Source organism: Chaetodon trifascialis, chromosome 8, assembly GCF_039877785.1.
Source record: "Chaetodon trifascialis isolate fChaTrf1 chromosome 8, fChaTrf1.hap1, whole genome shotgun sequence".
In the NCBI taxonomy this organism is placed as follows: domain Eukaryota; kingdom Metazoa; phylum Chordata; class Actinopteri; order Chaetodontiformes; family Chaetodontidae; genus Chaetodon; species Chaetodon trifascialis.
In genome coordinates, this window is record NC_092063.1 from 2,912,349 (window position 1) to 2,933,700 (window position 21,352).

Genomic DNA, 21,352 nt, shown 5'->3' on the forward strand with positions numbered 1-21,352 from the left:
CATAGTGCAGACGACATTTTCAATTCGAAAAACGGGCAATATTTACTTACGTACATAATAAACGGTGGTCTAAAGATGCCATATAAAATACAGGTAAGGAAACTCGCAATCATTACAGTTCAAATCTCTAGGTTGGCTAAGCGTATTTCAGTACTAACTGAAGCAATGGTAGAAGGATTAGATTAGATGTAATAACATTAAAAATAGTAAGAAAAACACATTTGCACAATTGAATAAAACCGTTTTGATTTTTTTTTTTTCAGATTTTTTTTCCAGACTCTGGCTAGATACATACAGAAACTGATTATCAACGTTAATATAACCTTTACTGTTAGTTGGGTTGATTAAGGGGCAGGGCAGCCCGAAGAGAAAAGAGAAAACGGCCAATAGAAACGGTCCTAAGGGCTAAAGGAGAGGCAGAGAGGGAGGTGGTAAGAGCGAAAGAAGAGAACTGAAGTACAGGTGGGGGTGGGGGGTTTAACCTGTGTGTAAAATATCTGAGTGTATTTGTGTGTGATTGCTTTCACTGAGAATCAGAGTGTGTGTGTGTGTGTGTGTGTGTGTGTGTGAGAGAGTGGCTGCATGTACTCTATGAGGAAGATCAGAGGGCGGAGGAAAGAATGAATGAACAGTTTGGGGGTGGAGAGGAAGGGGAGGTGAGAAAAAGTGTCATAGCGGGGGGGGGGGGTTAGGATAACAAGCATAAAAATCACTGATCAAATATCTATCGAACTAAAACAGACAAGGACAAGAGAGGGACACTACATCATGTGTTGTGTTGACTTCTTTTTTCCATACTAGCTACTGTGTAACTCAGGGTTTAACATCTATGTATCTGTGTGCGTGTGTGTGTGTGTGTGTGTGCGTGCGCTAATGTGTGTACAGATGGTTGTTTCTGTGCCTGCCTGACACCTCTGACATGTACTTTGGATCCGTCCATGCAAACTTGAGCGTGTGGGATTTGGAGTGTCAGTAGAATGTGTTACCAAACGATCTCTGATGAACTGACGACCACTCCACTGGGAACTGAAACTGCACAAAACCACTTCGCACAAAAGCAGAGAGAATGCTGCTGGTAACAGATGCGACTGAGTGTACCTGTCTGTCCTGTGTGTGCACGTGCGTGTGTGTGTGTTTGCGTTTTGCATGTGTGTGTTCGTGACTGTTGTCTGGCGAGCGAATCGAGAGAGGGCATCGTACACCGGATCACACTCTGGCTCGCCGCAGAAAAGCCATCTTCTAACATGTACTGCTGCGATACACATATTTGTACTAATGTCAAAAGTTGAAAGCAGTTAAGTATATGACTCCTAGTAATTCTAGACTTAGTATTTCGGCCAGTGGAGCTATATTCTCTAGCCTAGTCGTGGTGTCTGTATTACAGTCCTGTGTTTAGCCCGACGCTGTTACCTACTCTTAACCTATTAACACCTACAGCGCTTGCATGCTTAACCCCTACCAACAACGGCTAACAAGTCCGAACCTCTGATTTCGTTTGGTGTTGGTGTAAGAGACGGCGGCGTGGCCCAGCCCGGCGATGATGAGCGCAGGCCTACGCTCACGGCTGGGTGAACTGTCAGCGTTTCACTGTAATGGTTGAGTTCATAACTGAGGGGATGTCTGACGCGACTACATTAACACTTACATACACTGTATAGTCAGGGTTTTTTCCTTCAAAATGGCATTTCAGAAGAGCTTTTTCCATGTCAATTTTTGTGGCACACGATAGAGCACAAGTCATCAACATAGTAAGAAAATAAGGTGCTTCTTGTTGACTTGCCTTTTCTTTTTAACATAGTGAGCTCATGTCAACCTCTCTTAGTAAGTTTATAGAGATTGCAATGTTCATGGCCAGCATCTCTCAGGTCTACTGTCAGTCTACTGCTTTTACATTTGCAGTTGTGCTACCAGTTGTTGGTAAGTTGTATTTCCGTAGTCAGATGAAATCTACTATGGGGGACACATCTCATTCTCTACAAACATAAGTGCTCTAATAAAACAATTCATCATCTTCGAAGTCTCAGATTGTGAGCGGCACACTCGGGTCCGCCATGAGGCCTCTCTCTCTCTCTCTCCTGTCATGTGATCCGACCCGTTAAGCCCCCGCCGTGCTCGGCTGAGGCGCTTCGGGGCAGGGAAGTGCTAACTGCTGGTCTAAAGTGACACACCGGAGCCGTGCGGGGCCGCAGCTCCTGGTGTTGGGCTATTCTCATGACAACAGTTGCTCAATCACCACCAGAGGGTGGAGGGATCTTTGAGGCATCGTTGCCACGCCTCTTTTCTATCGCGGGCCGCCTCGGTCGGCGAGCCCCGTTAAAATACACTTTGGAAATAACTTTTTAAAAATCTGAAACGACTCCCAGGAATCCCCGATGTGGACAATCAGGAGTCCTTTCAGGCTCATTGCAAAGTTCTTGATTGAACGTGAGGCCACTCTGGAGGGAACTCTGCCTGGCAGCAGTTCCCTGAAATCCTCACCATTCATTTCCATCTTTTGCTGGGCAGCGTTTCTTTTCTTTTTGGCCTTAACTCCAGAAGGTGCCTCAGAGTTTTTCGTTTCTTTATCACCTGGTAGAGAACTGTCCAGTGTGGTTTAACATTTTTAAAACAAAGTGCTTCTTTGTCTGAAACCACTCTGTTCACATTCTGACGTCTCTCAAATAGATCTCTACCTTAAAATGTAGCTCTACATGTCATAATGATTTACTTATGCGCAGGGGACACCCCCCACAGACTGTCAATTCTCCTGTATAGGGGCTTGTTCAAATTCATATTTAAATATAATGTTAAGTGCTTCTGTTGGGAAAATACAATCAAAGCTTTGGGACAAAGGGACAAGGAGGATGGGAGGATAATAATGCACTTTTCTTTTTTTTTGGAGGAGCGGGGTAATATCTTGCATACTTTGGGGCTTAAGGTGCATAAATTCATGGGGTCTCTTAGCACAGCTAAGCACTAGGCTTTGCTACATAGGTCAAAGTAAGATAGTACACTAATACCATGGCGGTGCAGGTGCTCCCGTCATAGGAAACCAATCAAAAATGGGGTTCGATGCTAGTAAGAATACTAACACGGTGTGTTTAGCAGAGCTGCTAGCCTGCAGAGTTTGGGAACGAGGTGACTGCACAGAAGTATGGTACGTCGCTTCCTTTCAAACTCGGAACATCTGAATTCATGCAAGACAAACCTCACATGAGACGGCTATGGCGACAATCCGCATTAACACAAAATTACCAACCACGGCGACCAGGCCTAGATGCTGTAACCATGGAAACCACATCCAATCTGTCACCGTAACCGCAAGCTTAACATCTGTGTGCAGAGATTCAAACAATGGGACCATTAAAGACACAAAATAAGAAATTCAAACTGTACAGATACCCATACGTACTAGGGGGCTCGTTTCAGTGGCGGGTCATGGGGGGGCGGGGCTTCAAGCTTATTTTACTCTGAGTGCGGGAGGGAGGCATTTAGGATTTCTGAGGGGTGGGGCGCTTACAGACTCATGGAGAAAACCTCTCTTCATAAAACAATGTAAAACCACATGAGAAAACTAAAAAGGAAGTAACAGCTAACTGCTCGAGCCAATCACATGGAGCAGCAGAGAGGACGAGGAGGAGCCTCGCGTCACTTCCTGCTCCGTGTGATCATGTGCACAGCTAGCAGGCGGGGCTACAAAAACAGGGAAAGGCAGTCGAACACAGAGAACTCTCTCAGAGCAGTGCATCCTGGGAGGGATGCCATCACTCCTCCTTCTGTAGTGCTCCGTCTGACGGGCAGTCGTCAAGGCAACAGGGGGCCTCCGCTTCCACCCCCTCTGATTGGTTGTCTCTGCTGGCTAAGGCACACGGGATTGGCTGGGCCAGGGGGGCCAGCTCCAATGGCTGGCCGATGGCGGAGGCTGCTGAGCTGCCGTTCAGCTGCTGGGTCGCAACCTCTGGCGTGGAGCCCGCCTCCTCTGAGGGCTTTGGGGGAGTGCTGGATGGGGGTGGCGACGACGTCTGGAGGAGGACAGTTGGACAGAGTTTTAACAGAACAGCAGGAGACATGACGGCGAGGAACAATGTGACCAACGCTACTCATATATGAAAATGTACTACAAGATGTACTACACGAAAATGTACCACCAAACTTTGTGTGAAGTTTGGTCCGTTGCTTGAGTCCCACCTGTGTTCTGTTGGCAGGTGCCTTCTTCACTCCCCTTACTTTTGCTGGAATCTCTTTACCCCTCCTGTGACGAAGACACGGAAAGATCAACACAACCAGTATGACCAGTCTGGCTTCAAGGCTCGATCCCACCAGCACCCCTAGTTTGTTTGAAGTAAATCCAAGCAGGACAACTCTGAACTTTGACAAGCACATTCACTCAAACCACAGAAATCCTTCTGCACTTTGCGAACAGGCAACACCGAAACCTAGAAATCCATTATTTCTAATATCAAAATGAAAAGGCTAAACTCAACTGTGCGGGCACAGAGCAGCACCCCGACAGTGTGCAGCACGAGCAAACTGAAATGATCTCGTAGTCAAGCATTTGGGCAAATTTTGTCTCAAACAGTTAGCTTTGCAGCATGAGGGTGAATTACTCTGCGAATATGCCGTCAGCCAGGGACATGTGTGACATTAAGAGATGAGAGCATCTGACCAACACACAGGAGACAGCTAACGCACAAAGCATCTGAACTCACATTTTAACTGGAGCAGATTGAAGCTAAATAAAGTAATTACAACAACTGAAATTTAAATGGCCTCGTTACTTTCATCTTCAGAGCAGACTAATGCAGTATATTATAATGAAATACAGTAGAAAGCGCAGTAATAAAATACGACTGGGGTCAAAAAGGTTACAGCCACGTCACAGATGCTTAAAACTACAAACCGGCACAAAAAACACCATGTTATGAACAGACACAGTCCAGCGCAAGGCGTGCATTATGGGAAATGTCTCATCATTTGGGTTCTTCTGTGTGGCACAGATGAAAGCAGTAAAGAAACAGACATGGAGGAGAGTGAAAGTGACGCAGAGTCTGGTCACTGAACCAGGAGAAGACCTCCGAGTGGCCAACAAGGAGCTGAGACCAAAGAGAGGAGGCTTCTTCTGCTGTATGGACGTGGTTCAGCTATGAAAAGTCTGACACGGACCAGAAAACTGTACTTTGAAAGTTACTCCGCAGACCGGCCCCCACAGCAGGCTGAAACACCACCTGCCTCTTTTACCACCTACGCAAGGCTCGCGTTGAACAGCATGGAGAGAGTCTACGCATGAGAGGCCTCAAAGGTAGAGTCCAGCGCTTAAAACAAAGCCCAGACTGAGACGCAGTAGAAAAGTGTTGTATTTTTACCTTGTCAGATTTCACACATTAATATTTGACGTTTTGTTACATACTTCATTGTAAATGCCATATCGTGACATGTTGTTTATCATTATCTGCATATGAAGTGACTGATATCAGCTCATGAGACTTTGGTCGTATCACACAGGCCAACGGCAGCATTTCAAGCTTTAAAGAAGTAACTAAGAAGTTACTTATCACAATAAAGAAAGTCATTTAGTTAATGAGGTAAGTAGCATCTAGCTAATTCCTATTTTTTATTAACTAGCACAGCACTGGTCTTGACTGCTCTTCCTCTCTGTGATCATCATCACTGTGTTTTAATGCAGCTGAATTCCCAACGGAGCTGTTGTCATTTACATATTTTTCTGTTTCTGTTGTCAGGTAAAGGAATGAGTATGAAAACTGACCGTGGCTCATAAATAATACGACTCATTTCAAGCTGCTGAGCGTCAGACGAGATATTAACTTAAGATTGTGACATTGTGGTATAAAATAAACATAAACACAGCGTCATGGCAGCAGGCGCGCTGTGAGATCGGCTACACCGACATTTAAAATGAGTGATTGCAGAGAAAGAATGAAGCTTGTCATCTTCAGGTACAGCATCAACTACCACATCTGATGAGCAGAAAATGTGTATATAAGCTTGTGAAACAGGAAATGGCAAAATAACTGTAAACTGTAAAATGAATGCGTCTGTTGAAGAGCGCACACTCGTTAGTGAAACTGTGGCAGAGGATGCTGCGCACATTCAGCCGAACAGGCTTCCACACTGACAAAGCTGCGTCCTTTCACACACTTTACTCTGCTGCGAGTTTAATCAGGAGCAGTTAGGTGAACTGCCAGATACACAGGATCTCTGTTAGGCTGCAAAAGATTCCAACTGACGAAAACACAGAGCAAACACTGCGTGGTGTGCCTTTCAGTCAATACTGATGCATAATCAAGGACGGTGCTCTGCAACGTGCTTTGTTGTGGTTATTCATCTTCAGGTATTGCAGTGGCTGTAATGACTTACAAACAGCTCTGCCTCTCTCTGGTCTGAGATGGAGGAAATATTTTCTTTTGAGCTTATTGACTCTAGCAGTAAAACACAACAACCTGTTTAATATTAATGCATGCTGATGCTAATCACTACGGCTAAATAGTATTTCAGTGTTTGAGTCCTATTGTCCTAATGACGACAGCGCGTCTTGGAAAGATGATGGTTCAACAGGCAAAAATGTCCTTAGCTGTGCTGATCAACAGATCATCATCGTACTCACCCTCTCCCTGCTCCCACTGACACCACCTGCATGTTGAACCCCCCTCTCCCACGGACTGGTTTGTTCCCAGCCCACTGGCCAACAACCATGCCAGCTATCTCCAGTTTCCCTCCCTGAGGGGGGATGGACTGGATGCCTGAACAAAGAAGAGAAGAAGTGATTACTGAGACTGCCTGCTGAGAATCTGTAGCTTCAAACTACATACTAACTGCATATGATATGTACTACGTATTATACCGTTTTCTGCAGAAAACAGTATGTTTTACTCTTTCATACTAACAGGAAAATTTACAATACATGCACAGTTTCATGAACCACATATTTGGAACAAAGTGAAAGTGCTATTAATGACTATTTATTTGCTGCACTGCACCTGAGCTGTAATTTTAATGTTTTAATGTTTACTGTTAAATTCTATTTTAGATTACTTTCATCGTCTTTTAATATTTCTAAATAGTACTTCAATGTCTTTATTTCTTTTATATTTTGTCTTAATGCCTTTTATTCCTTATGAAAAGCTTCATTCATTGCAAATGAAACTCAACAAAGTAAGTGCAAAATGTTTTCCACACATTTAACACTCTGTTGTTTTTGATGTTCCTGTCTCATCATCATCCACAATTTGTTTCTCCAGCTGTCAACACCTCCTCCGTTTGCTTTATGCATTGCATTGTGGGACAATAGTATACATCAACGGCTCAACGCTCAAAAATCTGTTCTGTGGAATGAACACTGAATATACTCAATGCACAATGCACACCGTACTCAGAGGCTGCTTAGAAACAGAGTGTAGTACGTCATTGGGACAAAGAGAAAGCTTTCATCCATGTAAGTGTGTTGAAAACCTGCTAGATGAAAAGAAAGCATCTGTACCTGGGAAGGCTCTGGGTCTGTGCTGCGCAGGGTGATGTGGATGATGTGGGTGATGATGAGGGGGCATGCCGCCCATGGGGCGAGGTGGGTAGAGTGGAGGCATGGGGTAGAAAGGGGGCACCATGGCAGGGGGGAGGAAGGCAGGAGGTGGAAGAGGAGGGGGAGGTGGAGGAGGGCGGGACAGGTTGATGCCCTCGAGGATTGCCTGACGCATCTTCTCGACCTTGGACACAAGCTCCTCCTGCAGAGCGGAAAGACAACTGTGACTGAGCCGTCCAGCTGCAGAGGACGGCCTGAGTGGAGACACTGAACAGTGGACACGTCCTGTGATGTCTCGAGGCCGACACGGGCACATTTTGTTGAATGATTGAATGACTGAATGAAGCTGGGATCAGACTCCAGACCCCTGCAACCCTCTAAGAAAAGGGGTTTCAACTTATTGCTCAAAGGTACACATCCGATGTTTGTTCAAGGTCAGAGGTCTGGAACAATTGGACAATTTCACACTTAATCAATTAATCAATGTCACGACTCTTGTGATTGGGCCAGCATGAAACCAAAGCAGACAAAGCTCAGTTATTTCTGCCTCAGACGTATTATCAAAACTGCATTTACACCCGTTACTGTGTGCTAGAGGAAAGACGACACGGATAGCAAACTCTCCGACGTGACATTAATGTGTTGAATTCAGCAGAAGCAACAACGCTCTCTCCAACTTAATGTTGCCATGACAACGACTTCAACCACGGGAAAATTAAACCCACATTCACCTGGGACAGGACGCTGCGAATGATCGCCAGCTTCACGATATATTCAACGTCACTAACGATTTACTGGTCAATAGAAAATGTGTTTCAAAGCAGAAAATGCTTCACATCATCACGTATTGTAGCCTTTTCAAACACGGGTGTGGACTTCTCCGTCCAGATGTGGACCGAGGTCTGGACTTTGAGAGGCCCTGCTCAGGCTCACATGCACAAGCACGCTCAGGTTCGTACCTGCCCCTCGCACATGTCCAGCAGGGCGGCCCGGTCGCGGGCGGCCCGGGCCAGTTTGCTCTGGAACAGTTTGCCGTCAAAAAAGCCCCAGGGACAGCAGTGTTCCCATGGCAACGGCTGGCCACACACATCATTGATGAACAGTGCTGTGTCAACGCCGGCCATAAAGAGGGAAGCCAGCTGTACGCCACGGGCATCCACCTTCTCCACCTGACAGACACAAAACACACAAATGTAAAATTACAGCATGTTTAAAGTGCAAGCAGAAACGAGTCGTAGAGCTGTGAGTCGTGACGTCCTGGACGCATGGCATGTAGGCACATATGATGCGTGCAACCTGTCGTCGCTTCTTAATGAAAGAAATTTGCTTGTAACACCAAAAAGGGGCGCAGTAAGAGTCTTATATCCGGCAGCTGTACTGCTGAGTTTCCACATTAGCCATTAATCAACCAAAACAAAGCAGAAGCAGAAAAAACAAGGGGACTAGAAAAAAAACTGAGAACTGTGTGCAGAAACATTTGTGGAAAAACCCTGATGAACGATGCTCTGACAGTGAGGAAGTGAGGGCTTACCTTGAGCTCCTGTAGCTGGTCGGGTTCGTAGAGCTGGCTGGAAACAGCCTGAGCCAGAAAGGCATCTAGCTCATGTCTCTGGAGGATCCTTCCCCCAGGCCACTGCATCATATACCTGAGAGAGAAGGGAAACAAAGCTCACTTCAGAACAGAGCACTGAACTAAAGTGGATGATGTTAACTGAGCTAAAAACAACAACACCGGTACCCACACAGTGACTCTCTCAAAGGGCCACGAATGCACTTCGAGTGAGGAAGCTTCAGAGAGTCTGACAGTAGCTTCTCATGGAGGTTAGCTCTGACTGCCAGCTCTACGACGCTGTGCATGCTACACTGAGGGGTGGTCAGTCATTCTCTCCCATTGTCCCCCGACCATCCATATCACACACAGCCACAAGGCCACAGTTACAGCCTTTGCTCCCTCAGAGTCGTACACAATGCTTATCTGACTAAAACTCAACCAGCAGTGGAGCAGTGCACCGTCATACCTGAGCACGCAGCACATGAGCAGCAGATGCTGTGGGACCTGTGCTGGGTTGAGGAGGGCTGGGCAGTCAGAGCGTAGGCAGGCCAGGAAGGCCCTGGTTCTCCTGGAGCGGTCCTCACTGGCACGACCCAACCACAGCCGTCGCAGGTTGGGGCAGGTCCACTCCCGGAAACACAGGGCCGGAACCAGCTCTGGAGTCAGGGCTGACTTGGCTTTACCGCTGCTCCATTCTTTGACAATCACTGGAGGAACTGTCACACAGAGGCAAGAGACGTATGGTGGTATAAAAATGTGGGCTGTTATATTTCAGAGGGAAGGAACATTGGATTCTCTGCTAACGGAGTGACGGCTGACACGTATGAACAGTTCCAAAGACAGTTTCATGCACATCCGTACATCCGTGTTAGATACGCCTCATGTGAAATGGCTGTATCCTCACTACGCTGCATGTTGATAAACCAGGGGACACCTCTCTCGCCGTGTCTAGGTGCCGTCTCACTACCTCTCAGGGTGGATCAGGTCTCGTGGATGGAGTAAAAAATGAATGACACAGCAACAATGACCACACATGAATTGAGGAAGTGGATCAGATGATTGATGATGTAAGGTTTTGCCTTCTTTTGTGATAAGTCTTTATTGTATTGTGCATTTATTGATATGTCTTTAAAGCAAACAGCCAAACCAGCCAACAAACTCCTCCTGGTGTTTCACATGATATATGTTGATATTTTTAAAAATAGAACAATAATAATATTAGAATATATCAATGTTCAATTCTAATGGTAAGTAAGTCATGTCAGTCATTTAGACATGTCAGCACACACCATGCCAGGGCCCTGCAGCTGGTACACCGAAATGGAATAGAGCCATTGTTAATGTTAGAATCTGCATCTCTGTTTGGCAAGTCAAAATGTCGCCCGTGGGAAGTCTTCAGAGAAGCTGCAAACTATTTTTTTAAGAAGTGGCCCCTTCCTCAACTAGTTGTCTGACAAGTCAGCAGATACATAACCACAACAAATCCACCTCTCATGCGTAAAGGGAAGAGAGAGAGAAAACAAAAAGGCAAGAAAAAGACGTTAGTGACCGTCAACACATTTTACTGGTGCGGTGAGCCAGCGAGAATCCAACTGGAGAAACTGAGCATGTACAACATGAAGGCTTGGTGGAGGCAATGAGGCTTCGAGACACTGTGATAACCAGAAAAATCACCCAGCATCTACATGATCCAATCAATGCAATATATTAAGGCTGATCAAAGCCAGCAACCAATCCACTGAGAGGAAGCGGTTCATCTTCCATATATTCCATTTGTCTTGTGCTTTGTGCTTTTACGCCTGCACAGTTAGTGTCAGTTCAGCTCCACACTAAACTTCTCTGACAGTCTCCATGAATCTCATGTTTTACCTTCTCTGACAGCTTAACACGAGTGAGTCCTGCTTCCAGTTCAGCTATAAAATCCTCGTGCACCACACAGCATCTCTCCTGCCAGCTAAGAGCTCAGCTCGACGAGTCAGACGTTCAGGCAGCAGCACGTACAGTTAACAATTACCATAGATTCAATATCTCTATACCCGAGGTTTATGTGACAAAATAATCAAAGCTTTTGCTCAAAAATTAGGCCACAACAGTTAGCTGGAGTTAACTGGATGCCCAGAAGACAATATTCCAGAGCTCAAGTGGGAAGATGTGAATTTGAACCTCATTCTAACGCAGCTTCATCAACCTCGACGAAGGGAAAAACATACAGTTAGTTATCTCCATGTTGTAAATCTGTGGAAAACTTCAACCTTTGGCTGGATTCCCAAACACATATGACATCACTGCTGCCCTCATCTATGGACTCCATCTCCCCAGTCCCAGGACCTACCTTCCAGGGGAGCCCTCTTGCGGAGAGCGAGCCTCTCGAGGCGACGGTGTGTTTCAGCCAGACTGAAGAGGACGCCGTATGCATACTGTCTGGCAGCACGGAACAGCAGGGAGGCGGGAGGCAGCTCAGAGTTACACTCATCCTCTATACACACTGGCATCTTCATCTCTCCCTGGGGTGCACAGTGGGAAGATGACAGTAAGGACAAATGTGATAGGAAGAGCGAATGAAGGCAGGACTGAAAGCTCTGACATGGTTGGTGCAGTATATTACCTACATCGCCATTTTTATAAGCCTTGTTCACCTGAATAAGACGATTTAAGGGCCGTGCAAAGACAAATGAAAGAATAAATAAAACACGGACGTCATCTGAGAAAAAGTTTACCTTGGTCAATATGTGGAAAATCTGGGGGTACATCAGTCCTCTCCTGTGTCTGTGCTCAGCCACACGAAGAACCTCAGCACTGACCTGAATGAACCAACAGGAAACATGGTGACAAAAGGCTTTTACACGCGGCCTCTGACTGGGGCGTGCCATTCGGTTTGAAGTTTCTGTTTTTTAAATGTCTCACGGACACACACCTGAGGCAGAGGGGGTGTGGTTATGTCCATGTGACTCCGCGTCGCCATAGACAACAGTGACGGAATGTTTGACCCACTCCCGTTGCCTTGGGAACCGTCTCCAGAGGCCGAGCCCCCCCTTCCAGCAGGGTCCTCCCACCGAGAGGGCTTGTCCGTCAAATGGCTGAGAGAGAGGGTTGAGGGGAAGGTTCAGTTCATGTGTGCATGTGTACAATGTTAAAATGTCTGCAGAGAAAACATTTCCTTTAGCACAGCGCACATTATTTCAATGGCTGGAAATTAGCGGTAGCACAAGCCTCTCAGGGACTGAACACACCCACAACAAGTCCAAAGTGTCCCTATCTTAAACCTTAGATCTGGAAGACCGATGGTCAAGAAAACATGAGGAGACAAAAATTCCAAAATCACGTGTATCCTCCTTAGTAGATGGTTTTCCCTGCTGCACCATCCTCCTCCTCAGCGGTAATCCCTGAATCTCTAAGCTGTAGCTGGGCTACTTTACACCCTAAGCTTGTTGACAAAAAAATCACTCAGTCAACAAGTGCACGTGATACAGAGATGCTACGGATGCACTGCATTTTGCAAAGGGCTCATCCGATGTTCCACTGGCTTTAGGGAGTCCAATCTGATCCTTATATTTATCTAAATGCTGATTAAATATACCCGACACATTAAAGTAACTGGTGCAGCCTTTTAAATTTGGCACCCAATTTTTACAAGCTACATGATCCTTGTTAAAAAATACTACATTTACAAGCTGAAGTAACTAGTGTGATATGAATGAAAGCTTCACTGGGAGAATGTGACTCCTGAGACCTGACTGAGAGGAGTGATCACTCTGCTGGAGAAACTACAGAGTTACAGAGGGGAGGTCTTCCCTCACCCTCCCCCCCTTAGTACCAACCGATATGACCTGCTGCTGCCGGCGTTTGACGTTGTGAAACGTCAGGTGAAAGTGACGGTCAGCGTCTAATATATAAACAGATATCTGCAAATGCAAGAGTTTGGTATCTGAAGCATTCTGGTTTCTGCTTTTCATTCAAATAGTATCAACCAATCACGTTTGAGTCCGTGAGGAGAGCAAAGGAGGCGAACACATTGGCCAAAATTCAATCTCATAACTCATCTCTTATATGCAGATATCTGTTTGTAGAGATCAGTCAGAATGTCGACGGGACGGGAAAATAAGTTGCTGATCGGACTGTAAACAATGACCAATGCACTTAAGAGGAAGTCTTGGCATGAATGTCCCTTATACCTTATCTGGATATCTGCTTTCTACACCAAAAGCTCCAAACATTGGCCATTGCCCTTACTGGCTAAATCGTCATCTGACAACAGCCGACTGGTTCTGAGATGAGTCAGTGTCGGCTAAAAAAGCTGCTACTGGAATATTTTGTGTCACTTCTTGCTAATAAGAGAGAGGAGCGATAACAGATGTGTTAGCCTGAGACGCTAGCAATGGCTGCCTTCATGTTGGTCTCAGAGAGAGTGGGTTAACATGTTGGTCAAGCCTTACCAGAGAGTGACTCAAATTATTATTTTTCTGTTGATCGACTCATCGATTAGTCACTGCAGCATTTCTTTCTGTGTATTTTACCTTGTTCAGCTGCAGTCTTAAAATGACTGTGACTTACATTAAGGGGCTTCAGACGTGACACCAACATGTTAAACTGACATCACATTTAGACAACAGATGGCCTAAAATTGAGTTCTCTCTCATATTCCAGAGCTTTCTGTTCTGCTGGTAACAAAGCAGACCACAGCGTTGAAGCCACAACAACAAAATGTGGAATTCTAAAAATAAAATTAGTTTCCAAGACACACAGACTTTAAGAAACAAGTGGACCAACCAGCTGACCGCCACCTCTTTGAGTGAAAGACGTCGATTATGTCTTCCTCATGGACATTACTGTTGTTAAGTGCCAGCTGCCTACATACCGTGAAAGCTAAGCTCTCCTTATGATTAGTCAAAACATGTGTTGCGTGAAGTGCTTTGCTCCACCTAAAATGCCAAAGTCTCTCTTCTCACTCAACTCTAATTAGGCAGCAAACAGTTTGGCTGTAAAGGTAAACACGGCTGCGCGTCTTACTTTGCGTTGCTGTCGTTGGGTTCATCTCCATCTGATGATGAGGAAGGAGACGGAGAGGGACCAGACTGAGTGCTGGTGTGATGATTGGGTAATCGACTTCCCCCCTGAGTGGAATCATATGGAGCCGACCAATCAGAGAAGCCCATCTTGCTCGTCAGTGAATCGTTGCAGTCTTGGGATGGTGGCGGTGGGTTCTGGAACAGAGGGGTGGAGCCAGGTCCATATGGAGCATTTGGATAGGGTGGCTTTAACCCCGGAACCTGGGGAGGAGGGAACTGTGATGGACAGAGAGGAGAGGAGAGGAGAGGAGAGGAGAGGAGAGGAGAGGAGAGGAGAGGAGAGGAGAGGAGAGGAAGAAACACAGAAAATGGGAAAGGGAGAAAAGAAGCATGGGAGCAGACAAGAAAAGAAGGAGCCCAGGAAAGAGAGAGGAGAGGGAGGCAGAGGCGACGTCTCAGGGATGGGAACTTGTACTGTCCTATTTTATTTCAGATCCAACTAGAACCATCTAATCAAAGCTGGTGGGGGGATTTGGGATGGAAAGGACTGCGCCCTCCTCCCTTAGCCAGTTTTTCCCCTAAATGAGCACATGCCACAACGGGATTTCAAAGAGCCAAAAACTTAATCCACTCCACTACATGTAGATTCATGCAGAGCACAGAACAAATTACAGCCACTTCAAAGAGGACGGAGGATTACCAAGATAAGGGATCTACCTGATTCTTTCCAGGCTGCATCGGTCCCATGTGGCCAGGTGGTCCCCCAAATGGATTGGGTCCAAACCCAGGTACTAAGCAGGGAGAGACAGGAAAAAGAAATTACCTTTTTTTTCCATAAATGCATATTTAGTAAGCCAAAAACGATTACATAATGATGCAGACTATTGGCTCTATTCTCTAAACTTGGTTCCTGAGCAGTTTACGACTCACAGATGAAGGAGGAGGGCCCCATGTTGGGCGAGCGTGGTTTGGAGGCAGCTGAGAAATACTCCACCGCTTTCTTGAATCGCTCCACTTTGTCCTCCATACGAGACTGGAAGGGAGGAAACAAAGCGTTGTGTTTACTCAGTATCATGCTGGGATTATGACAGTGAAAAGTGCTGAGTAATTGCTGAGTAATTCCCTGAGTAATTCCTCAGCTCAAGCAGTGATTTATTTTGTTGATGTTGGCTAAATGATGAAGAGTTAAAATGACTAAATCCATCCTCAAATTTCAGTCCAACATCCAAAAAGATATTCAGTTTACTGTCACACATGACAAAAGCTCAAAATCTTCACATAAGAGAAGCTGGAACATCTGAATTTTTAGCATTTTTGCTCTGAAAACTACCAAATTAACAACAGATGAAACAATTATAAAACCCAATGTTATCTAATTCTCTGTAAATTAACCAAAAGACTAACAAAATAATTGCTTCATGTGTTTCAATGGCTGTTTTAGTCATTACAGCAGTTTTAGTTCAGCCACCAAATGAAGCACAGCTTAGCAAGAGGACAAATGAGACAAGACAGGGTCAACGGATGTCACAGAGCTGTGAAAAGACATACGGTATATAAATAGATTTGAAAGGGATAAGGAAGCAGATTTGATAAGATGCTACTGAACTCAACATGACCAAGATTAGAAATTTGCAGATGTGTCTTTTATGTGTAGTCAACACTAGAAACACTGCAGCAGCTTCCTCTGGTGAACTGAAACTCCATATTTCTGGTAAGCGCATGGATTTCTATAAGGTGTGTTGTCAGGCTGTGGTTTCGCACTAACGTGTGAAGAAGTGGACCTGCTGACTCGGGTGTTGTGTCAGCAGAAATGACCTGTTTAACCATCAGCAACAGTTGGTCTTTAAGGTCAGAAATTAATGACGAGCATGTTCATTATCCAGCATCAAAGCATTTTTTTCACATTTTGAAATGTTCATTTACACTACATTTAATTTTTTCTCCCCTCAAATTAAACTAAACAAAGCGGTTGACCAAAGCAGTGATAATGACTGAAAAAGGGCGGCGTCCATATGGCCTACCTGTGACTGTTTGAAGACATCTCTGGCAATGGTGTCGAGGTTTCCCAGGTCTTTGATGGAGGAGACGTACTCTGAGACGGCCTTGATCACCACCTCACAGGGCGGCAGCACCAACTGGTGGGCTCGCACCTGAGACAGCAACAGCACAAAGGTTTTAATCCACATGCACCTGGTTGGGTGACGAGTAATACCATGAAAGAGGCGCATGAACATATTCATCTGTATTATTTAGCATTTTATTGTAAAAAAATGTATAACTACTTATTATACAGCTATGTGACTAGATTCATTAATTTATGGATCACCAGACAAAAAAAATTCATTAAGACTTCCAAAGGATAGTAGATTAAAGTGAAAACACTTATTTCCAATATGGTCGCAAGATGTTAAAAGAGAAAGTCAACTCAAAGATCAGATGAGATAGATGACAGATAAAAAGGCAGGACTGGATGTTTGCTAGTTTTTAAAAAGCTTTAGTGCCCAACAAATGGACCGAGCTCCTCAAATTACAAGATGATGGCCTGTTACAGAGTTTGGCTTTGTTCCATTTACAAAGATGATACCAATTAAAGAAGAAAGCATTTGCAGTATATTTTGACATAACCAAATAGTCAACATTTCCTGCAGATGTTTCACAATAAAAGCCTTATATTGATGGGAAAGGTAAAGCATTATGACCCCAAATCACTGAGAGGCTTTTATTGTGAAAGAGGAGCAGCTAGCAACAGCAAATTAACAAGTAAATGAGAGAAAAATCACAGAATCGGGAAGCTTTTCTCTAACAATTATAATATCTGATTCTGTTAACATCTGAGGTAAATCATGGCTCACATGTTATTAGTTGACTTATTGCAGTATTACATGAATATTACAGCTAGTGTTTTCTCAGAGTAAGCTGTGGTTTGCAGACTTTAGACTTAGAAACATACGGTACCTTGAGAGAAGCTAGTGGGTGTTCTGGTCCCAGCAGACTCCAGTGGAAGGCAGCCAGGTCCTCATCAGGCAGAATATGATTTCCTGCAAGAGAGAAGCTCTTTCAAATGTTTGCTGTGTCAATGAACAAGGACGTCAGACAAAGAGCGCTGCCAAAAATACAACTCACAGGTAGAGGCGTGTGTTTCAGCGACAGAGCGTCAAAGAGAAATGTGGGATGCAGGTTTGATTTTGTGTATTTGTGTGTGCAGGCTGACGTATGCGGGAGTGCCGCTCCTTACCCAGCAGAGCAGCAAAGCATGGCAGGTGCTGTGTCTTGAGCCCGAGCTGCCTGGCGGCCTCAGACAGCAGATACTGGTGTGTGGTCAGGTTCTTGCCGTTCCAGCTCAGTTTGAGCGCGTGTGAGGAGAAGTAGGCGGGTACGTTGCAGAGGGCAAACTCAGAATCCTGAGCAATCAGGCCAGCGAATCCAAAGTCTCTGTAGAGAGACAGCACTTCCTGGTGGTGGTCCTCCAGAGTCTGTACAACCTGTCGAAGCAGAGTGGACAAACTCAGACTGCTGTGTCCTGAAAACACAAACTCTGAATGGAATTTCAAACATGGCACCTCCTTTTGAAAACGTTTACATTCTGCAGAGACCTTCCTGGATAGCCACTGTCAGATTTTAAGTCTTTTCTGTCATTCTTCCAGTAAAAGAAGCACAGCAGTTTAGAGCTATGACGACTACCTGACTAGCAGATTAGTTTAGCTACAGAAAATGAATCTAAATCTTAAATTAAACTGCTACTGCTAAATAAGTCATTTTTATAGTAAAAATGTCCAACTTTATCAAAAAATGAATCAATTAATCAAGAGAATAATCTGCAGATTAATTATTACGACATAAAGATGGACTGGCATCCGTGAAACTGACCAGCTGCTGTGCTAGCAGTCACTGCCGCATACTATATACATGAAGACAGAGATCCCAAACAGCCAGTGGAAATGACACTTCACTTTATATACCAACAAATACCTAAGCTCCAAAGCCCACAATGATACTATTCTAAACAGTTTGCTTGCAAAAACACTAATGTAGAAAATTTGTGCTGCGCCACTCGGTTCCAAATCAATGGTGGAGATGTGGACAGCAGGATCTAGGGAAGCATAATTGCTTCAGAGAACACTCATGCAGAACGCAATTGGTGGGTGAGGCGCACGGTTACGCCACAGAGCGCAGGAGAGTTTCCCCGATTCTGCCAGAATTGCTACGTTAATCTTGTTAATCAACGTCAGTATTAATCAGTGTGAAAACTAAATAATTACTTTCAGTTACTTTATTCAAAATCTAGTTAAATGGCTGGTAGTCAAATCTCTGTCTTCAAATGAATGCAATGTGGGGTAGAGAAGGCAAAGCTGATTATGAGGAATCTCTTTCATGAAAGACTTGTTAAAACTGCTTCATGGTTCTTGTGTCACTCACTGACAATAACACTGATAACAGATTTCAACAATCAGAATAACATACAGCACATACAGCAATAGCTGCACAGAGGGGGAAAGCAATGACTTAAATATAAGCGTAATTGAAGCAGAGGAGAGATACTTAAAGCTGCAGAAATATGACTGTTTTTCAGGATACAGGTAGGGAAAAACAACTAAGTACACATGGGAACTGTGAGTAATGATGCTGTACATGAACAAGGAGCATCAGAACGTGTTATACTGTAATGTGGGTGGGATTTTTCTATTCTAACAAGTATCCTCTCATATACTGTGGCACTGTGCTTTTTAATACTAGCATGCAAGCAGATGGGAAGGCAGATCAAAGGCAAAAAAGAGACAGCCAGGCAAAAGTTGACAAGAGGAACCCTGAGAGGCAATCAAGCAGTTTAGCTGCATTCATGACAGGCCTTCAACATAGCGTTATGAGTCACATTTCCTTTTCAAACAAACCGTGTTCAGTTATTCTTTGCCCCAAAGTATATGCTTTGCAGAGTTAGATGACACAGTTTTTATTTCACCTTATAATATTCTAAATAGCAGGCTAATAATAGTAGAGGAAGGCAGATATAGTACATTCACATTACACTACAATATGCTATATCAGAGCAAATACTATTGTGCCAGTGTCAGAGATAAATATTCTCAATCACAACCCACTGAAATGCACGTTAAGTCATTACAAATGTACCACTGTCAGGTACTGGGGACCTATAAATAGTCTATCCACTCAGCAGTTGTTCAACAATGCATGACAGGTTCATGGAGTTCATGTTATGTAATATATAGGCTAGACTAGGTCATGTTGTACAATAAATGTTCGAGCCCCTCTTGAATAAGGATGCACGGACTGGTTTAGCCAGCAGCCGCTGCTTTATATCTAAAAAAAATCTGTTGCACTGAATACGTTCCTGCTCCCAGAAGACCATCCCAAATACATCCAGGAGAGCAGCGCAGGCCCGCTGCAGGCACCGGCTACAGGCAGAAATCTATGCTGCTATAAACAGCCAGCTTGTCAGATCAGGTCTGTGTCTGTGTATGACAATAAACAGCAAAACTCTACATTGACTCACTTCAGTGCTCAGGGCCGGTACTTACACTTGCTCCAACTGGAAGGAGTTAAACAGCGCTGATGATGTAAGCTAATAAATGGGCGTGCAGAAAGGGCAAGTGCCAAATGCACGGCACGCCATATGACCACAATAAAACAACTTCACACATTTCTCACCCGCACTCGGAAGCGGAACATAGCAAGGCGCACGCAGTGGCTGAGGCAGGCCGGGGGCAGGAACCATGCCCGTGGAGGCGGGGTGGCCTTGCTGCCGACGTGGTTGACTATCAGCTGCGCCGTCTGTCGCTGGCCCTGAGCTCGCCGCGCCCACTCGGGCCAGCGCTCCTTCCCCAGTGTGCCGTTGAAAACCACGACCAGCTCCAGGCCACCCTGGTACAGGCACGCCTGTGACAGGGCAGCCAGGTAGCCCAGCATGGCGTTCCACTCGCCCCCGCATACCCAGTCCGTCTGGTAGCCGCCGTAGAGGCGCTGCAGGCCGGAGTCAGCGTCGATTAGGATCCTGGCAGGCGGGGGCGGGGGAGGCATGGGCCCGGGGTGATGTGGGTGGTGGTGTGGGTGATGGTGGTGAGGGGGCTGGCGGGCCGCGGTACGGGCAAGCTTCAGGAGGTCCACCGGGACTGCGGCCCCGGGACACCGCTTCTCTAGATACTCTTGAAAACCCTGCACTCCCATGACGGTGTTGTTGAGCCTGTGTGTCTGGCCGGGAGCGGGCTCTGAATACGTTCTGTACGCCGTGTTTGTAATGTGATGTGGGGCGAGACCGTAGCTAGCTGTGCACTTCAGGCAAGCTAACTGGTCTGCGATGTAGTGACTAACTGTAGTTTAATTAACCCAGCAAAACAACTTATCTGTCACACGGACCCGTGAAATGAGTCACCATGCACCGCTGTACGAGTGTGTCAGTCAACGTTACTTATTCCGAGATCCTGAAATGCCAATTTCTCAGTTTTGGTCGTGGGTGCTCAGTTTAGTGTCCATCCCTGTGGATTTTTGGTTAGATGCCAGCAAGGCCAGTGTAGCTACCTACAACCAGAAAAAGTTGAACATTTTTCCTGCTCCCATAATTTGGCTTTAACAAACCAGCTTCAAAATCTTAGTTGGCGGCAATTAACGAAAATGCAGCAAGGTGGTGGATGTTATTGAGAAATGCCTACAAAACAATTACCCTGCTGGTTTGTGCACATGAAACAGATGCAATACTGCGCATTAGTTAGCAACCCACAGGCTGGATGGCCAGTTCGCGGACATGATGTTAAACCGAGCAGCTTGCAAAATCGTTATTTCTATCTGACAGCTAAAATATTTGACATTTATTCTGCGCTACCTCAGGCAGATTTCAGCACGTGTGTAGCAGTAGCCTGTTGGTTCGCAGGTGTAAGAATATCAATTAAAACAAATTAACAAGCTGTGTGCCTGGCTGGCTGTCTAGCTGTACGAACATTTGCTAACTGTGTGGCTAACTGTTAGCTGCTGGCAGGGTCCCCGGCGTGATTTGACGCGTCAACTCCCGAAGACAAGTCCGGGGCGGACACGACGCGGAATGAGATGGATGTTTGACGAAATAAAAGAAAAGTAACTAAAAGAAAAGAAAAATAAAAGCCCGATGGTGCCTCCCTCGCTTTCTTCCACACTCACGGCTTCATGTTGCAGAGGGGAACATTACTTCCAAGCGACATCAGCCATCTTGCGACTTCCTCGCGGCCCAGTGGAGTGGGAGGGAAGGCGGAGGGAGTGGAGGGAGGAGGCGCGGCCGCGGGGAAGCCGGGAAATGTA

General features: G+C 45.5%; 1 protein-coding gene across 2 annotated transcripts; it reads right to left on the reverse strand.

The window, feature by feature from the left end:
- Nucleotides 1–278: 278 nt before the first annotated feature.
- Nucleotides 279–21,291, reverse strand: fam120c (family with sequence similarity 120 member C). 2 transcript variants are annotated; one of them, XM_070967768.1, is made up of 17 exons: nucleotides 19,736–21,291; nucleotides 17,307–17,553; nucleotides 17,027–17,109; nucleotides 16,093–16,221; nucleotides 15,002–15,104; nucleotides 14,789–14,862; nucleotides 14,073–14,347; nucleotides 11,980–12,142; nucleotides 11,783–11,866; nucleotides 11,398–11,569; nucleotides 9,532–9,781; nucleotides 9,045–9,159; nucleotides 8,473–8,682; nucleotides 7,475–7,715; nucleotides 6,602–6,737; nucleotides 4,168–4,231; nucleotides 279–4,001 (listed from the first exon to the last, which is right to left on the reverse strand). In XM_070967768.1, the coding sequence occupies exons 1-17, from the start codon at nucleotides 20,249–20,251 to the stop codon at nucleotides 3,744–3,746; spliced, it is 3,120 nt and encodes a 1,039-aa protein (XP_070823869.1). In that variant the 5' UTR covers nucleotides 20,252–21,291; the 3' UTR covers nucleotides 279–3,743. The 2 variants fall into 2 exon arrangements, with proteins under 2 accessions (XP_070823869.1, XP_070823870.1); XM_070967769.1 differs by having other exon boundaries at nucleotides 14,073–14,266; nucleotides 19,736–20,400.
- Nucleotides 21,292–21,352: the final 61 nt, after the last annotated feature.

Excerpts from the sequence above, each read along its gene's own strand:
- fam120c (XM_070967768.1), bottom strand. The coding sequence starts at position 20,251 with ATGGGAGTGCAGGGTTTTCAAGAGTATCTAGAGAAGCGGTGTCCCGGG. Across the intron at positions 8,683-9,044 it reads ACCAGCTACAGGAGCTCAAG|GTGGAGAAGGTGGATGCCCG; the intron begins GTAAGCCCTCAC and ends TGTGTCTGTCAG. Across the intron at positions 4,232-6,601 it reads TCAGTGGGAGCAGGGAGAGG|GAGGGGTAAAGAGATTCCAG; the intron begins GTGAGTACGATG and ends TCTTCGTCACAG.